The following is a 14880-nucleotide window of genomic DNA, read 5'->3' on the forward strand; positions in this document are numbered from 1 at the left end:
GTAATGAGATCTGGTGCCCTCTTCTGGCCTGCAGGTGTACATGTAGGCAGATATTGTATGCATAATAAATGAATAAATAAATAAAAATAAAATAAAATAAAATAAAATAAAATACTAAACAGGAAATAGAACCCAGGCCCTGTACACTAGGCAGGCACTATACCACTAAGGGACATCTTCAGTCTTAGTATTAACTTTTGTGCTAAATCAACTAACTAGATTTCTTTAATGAATTTAATTTCTACAGAAAAAGTTCATAAAAATTAATTTAAAAATTTATTTTAGAAATAGTGTCTCAATAATGTATACCTGAATGGCCTGAAACTCACTTTGTAGGCCAGGTTGGTCTCATATTCAACAGAGATTCACTTGCCTCTGCCTCCCAAAGAATTAATGTTTTTTGGGGAATTAATTTTTTAATGAACAAGTTACCAAAGATTTTAATAATAAGGGGACAAACAGGATAAAAATTCAAAGGACAAGTGAAGAACAGAAACGTATAAATGCAATTGGAAATGAAGAATGAGCTGGGCAGTGGTGACTCTGACTCACACCTTTAATCCCAGCACTAGGGAAGCAGAGAGAGGTGTATCTCTGTGAGTTTGAGGCCAGCTTGGTCTACAGAATAAACTCCAGAACAGCCTCCAAAACTAGAGAAACCCTGTCTCAAAAAGCAATGAAACAAAAACAAAACAGAAAAAGAAATGAAGAACGAATTTGCTAATAGATGCAAATAAATCTTTTTTTTAAAAAGATTTATTTATTTATTATGTATACAGTATTCTGCCTGCATGTGTACCTGCACCCCAGAAGGGGGCACCAGATCTCATTTTAGATGGTTGTGAGCCACCATGTGGTTGCTGGGAATTGAACTCAGAACCTCTGGAAGAAGAGTCAGTGCTCTTAACCACTGAGCCATCTCTCCAGCCCCCAAATAAATCTTTTTTTTTTTATTTAACTTTATTTCATGCACATTGGTATAATGATGTCAGATTCTCTTGAACTGGAGCTACAGACAGCTGCGAGCTGCCATGTGGGTGCTGGGAATTGAACCCGGGTCCTCTGGAGGAGCAGTCAGTGCTCTTAACCACTGAGCCATCTCACCAGCCCCCCAAATAAATCTTTTTAAGATTTATTTATTTTTATTTTATGTGTATGAGTGTCCTGCCTGAATGTATGTGTACTATATACAGTGTCCACAGAGGCCAGAGAGTTATTGAATCTCCTTGAGCTGGAGTAATAGATTGTTGTGAGCTGCCATGTGGGTGCTGGGAACTGTAGCCAGGACCTCTGCAAAAGCAGTAAATCCCCTTAATCCCTGAGCCCTTGCTTCAGTCACCACAGACAATGTTATAGAGAACAACGGAAGAATCCTTTTGGCAGAGTGGAAATCCATTTTACCATTACATTTTACCATTAACTCCAAATTTAATTTCTATTGACATAAAACTAAAAGCAGTATCTTATATTGGATAACCACCTATTGCTTATGTTATAAAAAGAAAGCTATGAACAACTACTTTCCTCCTAAATTCATGGTGTTTCAGTACTTCCAAGTAACGAAATCATTGCTGTTTTTAGAACCATTATACTATATTCTAATAAAATATTATTTCTCATGTAGAAACTAACATAATTGTCTGAAAATTTATTTTGAAAGATATACTGACACATCTGGGAAAAGAAAGAAAGCTATGAATTTATGGTAGGAATGATGGTGCATATCTATAAACCCAGTACTCAAAAGAGAAAGTGGATTCAAAGTTCAAAGTCTGCTTCAGCTACATGGCAAATTTGAAGCCAGGCTGGGCTATATGAAACACTGCTATAGAAAACAACCAAATAAATCTATGAATTCTTTAAAATAATAATATAGAGACTGGGATCAGAGAGATGGCTCAGCCTGTGCTCGCTCCGGCAGCACATATACTAAAATTGGAACGATACAAAGAAAAAAAAAAGGTTTCAGCTCATGTAGAAGACCTAGGTTCAGTTCCCAACACCCACATGTCAGTTCACAACAGTCTACAATTCCAGTTCCAAGAAATTCAATACACTCTTCTAGCTTTTGTGGGCTTCTGCATGTATGCGGTATATATACATACACTCAGGCACAAATACATTCATATAAACAATTACTTTAAATAATAATATACTCTAACATTACAAAATTCTATAATGGCACAATCACTAAGGTGCCATGATAAGAAGAGTTAGTTAGCTAAGCATATAGAAAAATTTGCTGAGATACTGAAAGGGTCAACAAACACATTCACTCTTACTCCATCTGGGGCCAAACTATTGTCCCTGGACTACAGAATACCTTCTAGGTAAACCTACAAGTCAAACAACCTGAAGAAGGGTTGTCCTACTAAAAGAAACTGTTTACTTTACCAAAGGGAAGGATTGACAGTCAGTCCTTAAAAATTACTAAGGAGGTAAATCAGTAATGGTGGTACATGATTTTAACCCCAGTACTGGGTGGCAGAGGCAAGAAGATCTCTGTGTCTAAGGCTATCCTGGGCTACATACATAGTAAGTTCCAGGTCAGTTTCCAGGCACATCACGGCTACACAGTAAGACCCTGTTTCAAAGAATATAAACAATAGAACAAACAAATGCTGTGAAATAATTTTTTGTCATGAAATATAAACATCCTTTCTCTGAAAAGTTGAATACATAACTCCACCATTTTTCCTAAACAAAACTAGCAACCTTTAAGTATTTACTATTTATTCTGAATTATAAAATCAGAGGAAAGAATAGGTGATCCTTAGGTACTATTATATTTTTTTTCCTCTTCTCAAGACAGAGTTTCTCCGTGAAGTCGTAGCTGTCCTGGAACTCCCTCTATAGACCAAGCTGGGCTGCAACTCAGAGAGATCCACCTACCTCTGCCTCCCAAAGGCTGGGATTAAAGATATGCTACATTACTGCCTGGCTAGGTACTATTACTTTATCATGATTATTCTAAAGAAGCAAGGTTTACATAGTTTATTTATGAGAATGTATTATCTGATAGGTAGGCTAATCTGAAAGTTCCTTTACCTGAATAGCTTCCACTTTAGCTGTCCATTCACGAGCCTTTTGTAAGGCTTCTTTTAAGGACAATACATTGGGTAGAAAGGCTGGAATGTTCTTGGCTTCATTCACAATATTTTCTAAATTTGCCATACTGTGTCGAGGTCTAAATGAATAAAACAATAAGATACTAAGTAAAAGTTCAATCACTATAAGAATTAAAATAGCATTTTATAATGTATAAATAACTCATACTCATGAGCTTATGTAATTCTTACCACATTCCCATAAGCAAACAAAGCAGCTACCATATTTATTTCTATTTTACAGACAAGAAAACTAAGGCATTATTTCTCTTAAAATAATATAGTACATGACACACCTGATGTACTGATTTAGAATGAGTCTTGGCCCTAGGCTCCTTTTCCTACTGAGTCCTAGACTACCTCCGCTCTACCTTTCTAAAACACCTACAATGATCAGAAGGGTGATGGGCATGGGCTACCCAACAAAGGGAGTAACAGAACAGAAACCCATTCATGTTGACCATATACTTTCCTTCAACTATATTCATTATTATCTAATTATTCCCTGATGAACAAAACAAAGACTTCATTCTCATTAATCAAAACCCAAGAATTACACTGGTACTAGAAACTAGGAACAAATTATTTTAGGCTCATAGCCATGGAAAGTAGTAGATAATTCTGCCTAGAAAATTGAAAGTGCTTTGACCAAGGCCCTAAACAAATAAATACATTATCTAATGAAAGAAAGTGGAAAAAAGTATGAACAAATTTTGTTTTTAAGTTGGCGGTTTTAGCTGAGATGGGAGCAGGGAAAAGTTGGAGCATGAATAATGTATGAAACAGAAGAGTTTAGGCAGTACACACAAAAGAATTCAGAGTCCCACAGATCCACTATGTAAATCAGTGGGAAGTTTACAAAGACTGCCATTGTCGAATTGCCAAGAGGCATTCCAGGTACTGGAACTGTTAATGAGCCAGAGTGGCTGATCTTTTTGCCTCATAAATCTTCAAACTTGGAAGGAGGATTTTGTTTTGTGTTTTTTTGTTTTGTTTTGTTTTTGAGACAAGTTCTCATGTAGCTTAGGCTGGTCTTGAACTCTTTATTCTTCAGCTTTTACTTCTCAAGTCCTGGGGTGTGCAACTACTATGTAGGTGCTAAGAATCAAGCCAGGATCCTTTGGTAGAGTAGCCAGTGCTCTTAACTGCTAAGTCAGCATTCTACCCCCTCAATGAGCATTTTGCAATTTATTCTCTCTCTCTCTCTCTCTCTCTCTCTTTCTTTTTGGTTGTTTGAGACTGGGTTTCTCTATAGCTTTGGAGCCTGTCCTGGAACTAGCTCTTGTAGACCAGGCAGACCTTGAACTCAGAGATTCACCTGCAGAGATTAAAGATATGCACCACCACCACCAGGCACATTTTGTAATTCTTCCTAACTGTATCAACGACATGGACTTGAAACAATACTATTTCCTATCATTTGCAGTTACCTAACAAAATCTACTACACAACAGTCTGGATATACCTAAAACTCTCTACATGTAGCCCCATTTGATAACTAGTGGTTGGTCAAGAAGATGCAAGAAAAATAATATAAATTAATGGAACAGGATTTATGTTTCTCCATCTCATTCTACTTTTTTACTTATTCCTAAAAATTATTTTATGTGTATGAGTGTTTCTCCTGCACACACACATGTATGTATGTATGTATGTATGTGCACCATGCATGTGCCTGGAGTGAAGGAGACCATAAGAAGATATAGGACCTTGTAGAACTAAAGTTACAAATAGTTGTGTGCTGCCCTGTGCAGGAACTTGAACTCTCTGGAAAAGCAACCAGTGCTCTTAAGCACTGAGTCATCTCTCTACCCCCTGACTTTATTAACGAGACAACTAACACCAAAATGTTTTCACCTTGCCTGCAGGCAGACCTTAGCCTTCTCTTCCCATCGTTCAGAGACTGTGAGGAGCTCCTGCAGTTCAGCCATTGCTTTTTCCACAGCATGATGAGGTGCCAACCCTACCCCAGAGTCAATGAGCTTCTTCATGACATCCAAAGTGACTTGTTGTGGATCTGACAGGGTTAGTCTTACTTCATCCAACCACCGAGCCTGTTGTAGCTCTTGCTTCAGTCGAGGCAATTCAGGTAGTTCCACATAGAGACTAGAGCCCATGTCTATCAACATTTGGAGTTTGGAAGAATCTGGGGTTTCATCCATCATGGCCTCCTGGGCACGTTCATGAAATTCTTCTACATCATCCAGCAGATTCTGAAAAGGTGAAAAAAAAAATAAACAGCAAATTTTGTTTGAAGCTACAGCTAGTTAGTTACAGAGTATTTGCCTAGCATGTGCAAAGCCTTGAGTTTGATCCCCAGTTCTCAACACTACTACTAAAAAGATAAAAGAGCAAGTGCCAGAAATAGTTTAGGCAAACAATCAATTCTAGGCCCTCTAATAATCTCAAAATATTAGCACCAAAGAGTCAGAAAAGTATGGTACCTGGTAACTAATTTCTATCTATACTCCCTTTTAAAAAGATTTTTTATTTCTGTGTATAAGTGTTCGGCCTATATGTATGTGCATCACATACATGTATGGGTGCCTGGTGCCCTCAGAGGGCAGAACAAGACATCAGATCTCCTGGAAATGGAGGTTAAAGATGGTTTTAAACCACCATGTGGGTGGGGATCCAAATCTGGGTCCTCTGGAAGAAGAACCAGTGCTCTTTACTACTGAACCACCTCTCTAGCTCCCATCTATACAATTCAAATGTGGCTGAGTCAATAAAATGTGTCTTTTTATGACAAAGGCTACAACTGACTCATTCAATAGATTTTAAATGCCAACTAACTTAGACACAGCCACAATTGTAGCATATAGTATAAAGCAAGGTGATTCCTTTGAAGCCTCTACAATCAAAGAACCAGTTTATTTCCCTTCTCTCTCCCTTTCTTTCTCGGGGGTGGGGAAGGGGAATGTGCCATGGTATGTGCACATGGAGGTCAGAAGACAACTTGTGGAAGGTAGTTCCCACCCTAGATTACCTTGGTCTCGGGAATGCGACTCAGGTCATCAGACTTAACCTACTGAGTCATCTTGCTAGACCCCATACATTCTAATATAGGTAGACAATATAATAAATATCTAAATAAAACATTTCAATTAGACATTCTAAATGTAAAGTAGGACAACCTAACAGAGAATGACCAAAGGTGAGAAAAGATATTAGTTAGCAGTAGTAACTATATATGATATCAAATCAAAACTAAAGCAAAGGATAAAAAGATGGCTCAGCAGATAAAGTGCTTGCTATATAAATGCAGAGGAACCACACAAAGGTGGGGCAGGAATGGTAGCCTGCTTGTAATTAGCACACTTGAGAGCTACAAAAAAGAATCCTCAGGGCAAGCTGGCCAGCTGAACTAGCTGAATAGGTGAGCTCCAGGTTCAAAGATCCCGTCTCAGTAAATAAAGTGGAAAGAGACCCCATCTTATGCACCTGTACAAATGTGTGTCCACATATGAACATGTATATGTAAGTTCCTGCACACAAAGGAAGGAAGGAAGGAAAGAAGGAAGGAAGGGGAGAGAAAGGAATGATTAATGAAGAACTTGGAATAGAATGTAGTGGAAAAGGTTCAAACCTGGCAAATATTAATGCCTCCCACCCCCTTTTAAAAAAACAGATCTCCATATAACCTAGGGAGCCCTTGAATTTAGCTAAATATGACTTTAAACTTCTGATCCTCTGTGATGGCTATTCATGGTTGTCAACTTGACCATATCTGGAATGAACTACAATCCAGAAACAGCACACTTGTGATCTGGATTTTGAGGCTGGAAGGCACACCTTTAATCTGAACCATACCTTCTGCTGAAAGCCTATATAAGGACATGGAAGGAGGAAGGTTTCCTTCTGTGCCTGCTTGCCCTCACCTTGGCAGTGCATCAATTCCTTCATTAGCATTGCAGCTTACTTCTTCGGGATTCCATCACATACAGAAGACCAGGTGAGACACCCAGCCTCATGGGACTGAGCAGCTACTAGATTATTGGACTTTCCATCATAACTAGCCATTGTTGGACAGCAGCATGTCAGTCATTCCAATAAATTCATTCATGTATATATACACACACACACACACACACACACACACACGAAGGAATGATAAAAAGCTTTAGTTTACACAGATATAAAAAGAGTCAAGTTTCCCTGTTCTTTCCAATTGCCTGGATGCCTTATTGGTAAGCCTTATGCCTCTCAGGAGCCTAAAAAAAATTTAATGTAAAATATAAGGTTAAAGAGAGATTGAGATTCATTCCCTAAATTCTGTGACTCTAGAGAACCCTGACTATATATCCTATACTTATCTTCAGCACTGGGATTATAGATGCTTATTACCATACCAACTTTTTGTTTGTTTGTTTTTTACAAGACAAGGTTTCTCAGTGTAATAGACCTGGCTGTCTCGGAACTTGGTCTGTATACATGGCTGGCTTGAACTTACAGAAATCTCCTGCCTCTACCTCTTGAGTATTGAGACTAAAGGTGTGCATCACCACTGCTTGGTATTTTAATCAGCTATTGGAGATCAAACCCAGGGCTTCAGGCATGCCATGTAGGCATTCTACTAACTGAGCTACAGCCTCAGACTCACTCATCACAAGATTTTTAGAGAATTGAGCTCAGAATGTTGCTACACGTGGATAAAGTAGCAAACCAGATAAGCAGAGGACAGATGAGATAATGTCTTACAGATTACAGTAAGTTAAGATTTCATTTGATAGCTCTAGAGATCCACCAGAAAATCTGTTTTGTTTTTTAAACCCAAGACAGGGTTTCTCTGTATAGTCCTGGCTGTTCTGGAACTAGCTCTGTAGACCAGGTTGGCCTGAGGGACTAACTCTATAGATCAAACTCAGATAAACATCTGTCTCTGCCTCAGAATGGGAAAAGATCTTCACTAACCCCACATCAGACAGAGGGCTGATCTCCAAAATATACAAAGAACTCAAGAAATTGGTCATCAAAAGAACAAATAATTCAAAAAAAAAAGAAGTACAGACCTAAACAGAGAACTCTCAACAGAGGAATCTAAAATGGCTGAAGGACACTTAAGGAAATGTTCAACAACCTCAGTCATCAAAGAAATGCAAATCAAACAAATCTGAGATTCCATTTTACACCTGTAGGAATGGCCAAGATCAAAAACACTGATGACAACTTATGCTGGAGAGGTTGTGGGAAAAAGGGAACACTCCTGCATTGCTGGTGGGAATGCAAGCTGGTTCAGCCCCTTTGGATGTCAGTGTGGCGATTTCTCAGAAAATTAGGAAACAACCTTCCTCAAGACGCAATAATACCACTTTTGGGTATATATCCAAAGGATGCTCAATTGTACCATAAGGACATGTGCTCAACCATGTTCATAGCAGCGTTGTTTGTCATAGCCAGAACCTGGAAACAACCTAAATGCCCCTTGATCGAAGAATGGATAAGGAAAATGTGGTACATTTACACAATGGAGTACTACACAGCAGAAAAAAATAATGACACCTTGAATTTTGCATGCAAATGGATAGAGCTAGACAACATTATTTTGAGTGAGGTAACCCAGACACAGAAAGACAATTATCACATGTACTCACTCATTGGTGGTTTTTTAAACATAAAGCAAAGAAAACCAGCCTACAAACCACAATCCCAGAGAACTTAAGACAACAATGAGGACACTAAAAGAGATTTACATAGATTTAATCTACATGGGAAGTAGAAAGTAGAAAAAGACAAGATATCCTGAGTAAATTGGGAGTATGGGGACCTTGGGGAAGGGTTGAAGGGGGGAGGGGAGAGGCAGGGAGGGGAGCAGAGAAACTGTGCAAAATAACTACTCGATATAACCTTTGAGATTTTTTTATTATTATTATGTGTACAATATTCTGTCTACGTGAATGCCTGAAGAGGGCACCAGGCCTCATTACAGATGGTTGTGAACCACCATGTGGTTGCTGGGAATTGAACTCAGGACCTTTGGAAGAGCAGGCAATGCTCTTAACCACTGAGCCATCTCTTCAGCTCCCTAAAAGCTCATATATTATTAGTAACTTAGAACTACACTCTAAGACTCTTTTTATTAACATTACACTTAAAATACATTTATGTTAAATGGGGGTTCTCATCAAAAATTAGTATAGATCTGTGCGTTCAACCACAAAAAAAAATAGTATAGATAAAAATAATTCTAAACTGCTCACAGTTCAGAATAAAAGCTAAGAGTAAAGCCAAGGGGCTGGAGAGATGATGGTTCAGTGATTATGAGCACTAGCAGTGGCTGCTCTTCCAGAGGACCCAAGTTTGGTTTCTAGCACCCACATGGTGGGTAACAACCATGTGTAACTGCAACTTCAGAGGATCGGATACCCTCTCAGAGTCTCCATGGTTACTGCACACACACAGTGCACAGGCATACATGCAGCCAAAACAATTAAAAAAAAAAAAAGCTAAGAGGTTGCCTACTAAAGAACCTTATACAGCATACAATAAGTAAAAGGAGCTCAAAGGACCAAACACTAGACTATACATACAATTCTCCTAAGTTGGAACAGAAGCTCATAAACAAAAAACATTATTTAAAAAGAAAAAAAAAATTTAATGTTTCACCTTTACTTGTCGAGTTTGGCTGATGACACACGGAAGACTAAAAAGTTGCTGGACAAAGGCCTTCAATTCTTCTACTGTCAGTTTGGTCCGAGTCTTCCCACTATCTGAGCTCTGCCTGATATGAAATAATATTGAGACATAGAAAAATATGGTCATTTTAATATCAAATGGGGCTCCTACTCTCTCTAGAATTCAACCCTTAGCAATCTTAAAATTCTAGTGCTGAATAATTCCCCTGCAGATAATTATGAAAATACAACTAGCCAAGTAACAGTCCCTCTAGTCTATAAAAGTTATATGTTTGAAACACTAAATAAATTCCCATGGTGTAATATTAAGCTCACTGAGAAAACTAATTCCTTGTATATTAAGAGGCTCACAACACTGAAAATACAGGGTTTTTATGTGCCTCCGATGAATGAACTTTCTGAATCTATCCCAAATTCTTTTTTGTTTTAAAGACATTATTTTATGTGTATGGATGTTTTGCTTGCATGTATGTCTGTGTACCACATGAGTGCAGTGCTCAAGGAGGATAGAAGAAAGCATCAGGACTCCTAGAACAGTAACCATGTGGGTGCTAGGTTGAACTTGGGTCCTCTGGAAGAACAGTCAGTGGTCTTAACCACTGAGCCATACCACCTCTTCAGCCCAACAAAATTTTTTATGTACATACTTTTTTTTAAAAAGGGTCCTCAAAATTTTATCAGACTCTCCAAAGAGGTCAGTGTCCTAAAAGCAAATTAATGTCCACTGGAAGATGCTATAGCAAAGGTTCTCTGATTTTATATATATATAAAAATTAAAACTTTAAAATCCAATAAAAAGTACTATAGCACAGAGGAATATATTGAAGAGCTATAAAATAATATCACAGAAATGGTTATTAAAAAAAAGGAAGGAATGAGAAAGAAATGAACAAGCCACCTAGATGTGGCAGGAAGAAAACTCCAAGCTGAATAAGGAGCAAATAACCCCTAAACAAAGGCATACCTGACATCTATGAAGAACAACAAGACAAAGAATGTTGCAGAAAGGAACAAGAAAAGAGTTTGTTGAAGGAAAACAATGTGAAATTAAATATATAAAAGTTTTTCGAGACAAGTTTCTCTGTGTAGCTTTGGAGCCTGTCCTGGAGCTCCCTCTGCAGACCTGGCTAGCATCAAACTCACAGAGATCCACTGGCCTCTGCCTCCCAAGGGCTGGGATTAAAGGCATGCACCACCACTGCCCAGCATAACTTCTCCTTAAAAAGTAAATACATTCTAATAAAATGTAGAAAATAAAGATAGTCACTTGAACTCAAAATATTTTATTCAGATCTTTTGTTATTAAGTATCTTGACTCATGTTGTTAAGAGACCTTAATTTGCTGGATGTTGTGGTAGGCCTTTAATTCCAGCACTCGTGAGGCAGAGTTGATCTCTGCAAGTTTGAGCCTATGTTTCTATATTCCTAATCAATTCAGATAAAGTTGAATATACTGTTAGGTCTTTGACCCAAAGACACTCCATAAACTTCAGTGTTATTTTCAGCATTAAAACTAGTCAGTCTACTTGCTGCTTTCTTGGTGTGGTTTATAACTCACTTAAATTTAAAGAGCTTTTTACAATTTATGAACATGAAGAAGGGGAGGGGTTGGAGAGGAAGGACAGGAAGTTACTAGGGACTGAAGAGAAACTGCCACAGGGAGAAAGTAATACAGGGCCTCAAAGGCCAACTAAAACTGGAAGAACAAGAGTCCAGGGCAGAACTATACTCTTCTTAGGCTTACCTGTGTTTTTGCTTTTTGCTCAGAAGCAGTTGAGCCACAGAACCACAAGTCTCAGCTTCTTTCACTGCATCCCTGAGCTTTCGAAAGAGATCATTCTCTGGGTATTTCCTATCCTCGGCATCTTCCAACATTACTCTCAATTCAATCAAATCTGTAAAGATAAATGCAATGATTGTCACAAAAAACCATTCTACAATAGTCACAAAGTTTACTCAAAAGTGACTAATATTCTGGCAGAAATGATGAAGCTTTGACAATCTCCAATATAAAAGTTTCTGACCAGATGCTTATTCCAATTAGATGACCTCACTAAAATAAAGTATGTTTGATCTCTCTCCTTCATCCCTATTCCCTTCCCTTCCTCTCTGCCTACCCTCTTCTTTGTCTCTCTCGAAAACAATCAAAAATCAAATGTTTTCGGTGTTACTGAACTAAATTTGACTCTCTAAAATACATACCTGCTACAACTTATCTGACCCATATTATGTCAGTCTTTTCATTTAAAAAGAGATTCTGTGTGTGGTGGCATAGTCATGTAATTTTAGCAATGACACTAAGGAAAGAAAGGTTATGAAACTGAGGACAGACAGGGAAACAAAGCACACTTCCAATCACAAGAGTCTATCTTAAAACTAGGCATAGCCTGCAGCCATAAAAATGACCATATCTTACCACAGAAGGTAAGTTTATCAGGTCTGCTTAGTACACAGATAAGTACATAGATAAGAGAAAATTAAGTGTATATTCAACTATGAAATTATAAGCTAGAATTCAATTTGTTAATGGAGAACAAAAACATGCAATTAAAGGTTTTGTTTTAAGTGACAATTTTTCATAACAAAGAAGGAAACTTAACCTTTCTTATGGTTGAAGCTGGCTGATAATGCTTCTGTAACACGACTGACCCAAGTGTCATAGGACTGTGCCCTCACTTTTACGCCACAAAGTAGAGAAGGGAGGTCTTCTAGTGGGTAGCGGTACCTACAAAAAAAAATTTTAAAACAGAAGTAAAAGCTTAAAATAGAACCTGAAATAAAAGAAAAAAATCAAAGAAAATCAGTTTCAATGCAGAGAGAGGCAAGAAATGCATGACATTAATTGGCCACAAAACTAATTATGGCTAGGCTGGTTAGGGCTAATTTCAAAGAACTAGTACCTCACTTAAGAAGTAGATAGTCAAGGAGAAGTTATTTGTTTAGGAACAGGAAAGAAAACAAAGAATGACATTAAGATGTGGCTTTCTTTCTAGGTAGTGGTGCACACCTTTAATACCAGCACTTGGGAGGCAGAGGCAGACAGATCCCTATGACTTCGAGGTCAGTCTAGTCTACAGATTGAATTCTAAGACAGTCAAGGCCACACAGAGAAACTCTGTCTCGAAAAAACAAAAGGATAATGTGCAATAACTTTTAAATACCTAAGACATTTGTTCTGCATGGGGCAGGAGCACAAATCAGTTGGATGGTACAGACAGACAAGTCGCTCCGGATTACAGGAGCAGGTGAGAGCTGAGAGAAAACATGTGGTTCTGCATGCTGAACACTGTCGCTCATCATCAGGAACAAGTTCAAAAACTTCTTCTTCTGACATCACGACACCCTGGAATATAATTTATATCATCAGATCAGATTTATGTTTCAACTGAAACATAAAGAAATATCCTAAAAAGAATTAAAAATTAGACATGGGGGCACATTCCTTTAATCCCAGCATTCAGAAGACAGAAGTAGGGAGATCTCTGTGGGTTTCAGGGCAGCCAGGACTACATAGTGAGATGAAAGAAAGAAAGAAAGAAAGAAAGAAAGAAAGAAAGAAAGAAAGAAAGAAAGAAAGAAAGAGAAAGAAAAAGAGAGAAAGAAAGAGAGAGAGAAAGAAAGAGAGAAAGAAAGAAAGAGGATTTAAAATTCTATCAATAGAAATAGCACAAAAGATTAAGAAAAGATCAAAAGTTAAACAAACCCTGAAAATAACTAGCATTTGAGGAGATGAGGAAAAAGACAGACTAGTCCAATCTGATAGTCTAGAATCACACAACTTGGATGAAAAAAAAAAAAAACAAAAACAAACAGATAAAAAACAACAACTCATAATTTAATTTTCTTGTTTAAAGTAATTAATATTCAGGGGCCAGCTAGATGGCTATTTCCTTGAATTCAACATCTGGATTTCACAAGGCAGCAGGAGAGAAGGAACTTCTGAGAGTTGTCCTCTGACTTCCACATGCAACATGGAAGCTTGCATTCACATTCATTTATGCATAAAATAAGTAAAAGTTCATTAATACCAGAGCCAGAAGGCTAACGAGCACTTGAAAGATCAAGGCAAGAGTACTGCCAGGATTGCCACTGCTTCAAGGACACTCCTGGCAAGCCTGAGCTGGAGTAAGAACCTGTCTCAGAAAACAAGAAAATGGGGCTGAAGGGTTGGTTCTTCAAGAGCGCTACTGTTCTTGCAAAGAACCTAACCTCACTTCCTATCAACCACATGGCTCACAAGTGTGTTTAACTTTAGTTCCAAGACAACTGACAACCTCTTTAGGCCTTTGTGGGTATGAGGCACAAATTTAGTGTACAGGCAAAACATTGCTACACACACACACACACACACACACACCAAATCTCAAATCAGAATGGCTAAGATCAAGAAACAACTGGGGCTGGAAAGGTGGTCTCATTTTCCAGCACTCACATCACTCACAACTATTTATAACTCTGGTTCTAAGAGTTCTAACACCTTCTGCCCTCGAAGGACACTGCATGCATGTGTTGCACATACATACAAGCAGGCAAAACATTTGTACACATCAGAAACAAAACAAACAAATGAAACGACTGACAACAAACAGAAAGATGTGGGAAAAGGAGACCCCTCAACTCACTGCTGGTGGGACTGTAAACAGCTCAGCCAATCTGGAAATCTGTTGGAGAATGTTCAAAAAGCTGAAAAAAATCTTCCTTATGGCCCAGTTATACCACTACTTAGCACATGCCCAAAGGACTTGACATTCTTTTCCACAGATATTTGTTCATTCGTGTTCACTGCTGCTCTATTCACAACAGCTAGTGAATGGCAACAATCTAAATATCCTTCAAGTGATAAATGGATAATGAAAACGTTTTTCATATAGACAATGGAATACTATTCAGCTGTAAGAAAAACAAAATCATGACATTTGCAGGTAAATGGAAAGAACTAGAAAACATTATACTGAGTGAGGAAATCCAAACCCAGAAAGACAAACACTGCAAGTTCTCTTTGTGGCTCCTAGCTCTGAATCTTCAGATATAAGTATCTAACCTGGAAAAACCACAGAAACCAGGAAAGAGGATCACAGTGGGTGGTGACAGTATGGGCACAACTCTAGAGAGAACAGCAGTACCCAGGGGCTATGTAG

General features: G+C 38.2%; 1 protein-coding gene across 1 annotated transcript in view; it reads right to left on the reverse strand.

Annotated features, from left to right (window-relative positions):
* The window catches only part of Kdm5a (lysine demethylase 5A), a 78208-nt gene that overhangs the window by 27370 nt on the left and 35958 nt on the right, over window positions 1–14880 (reverse strand). The window contains 6 exon segments of the mRNA XM_085687041.2: window positions 3049–3187; window positions 4965–5320; window positions 9714–9828; window positions 11487–11637; window positions 12343–12467; window positions 12904–13085. Coding sequence (XP_085543167.1) covers window positions 3049–3187; window positions 4965–5320; window positions 9714–9828; window positions 11487–11637; window positions 12343–12467; window positions 12904–13085 — 1068 coding nt within the window.

This window comes from Myodes glareolus, chromosome 3 (genome assembly GCF_982192425.1).
Source record: "Myodes glareolus chromosome 3, mMyoGla1.1, whole genome shotgun sequence".
NCBI lineage: Eukaryota > Metazoa > Chordata > Mammalia > Rodentia > Cricetidae > Myodes > Myodes glareolus.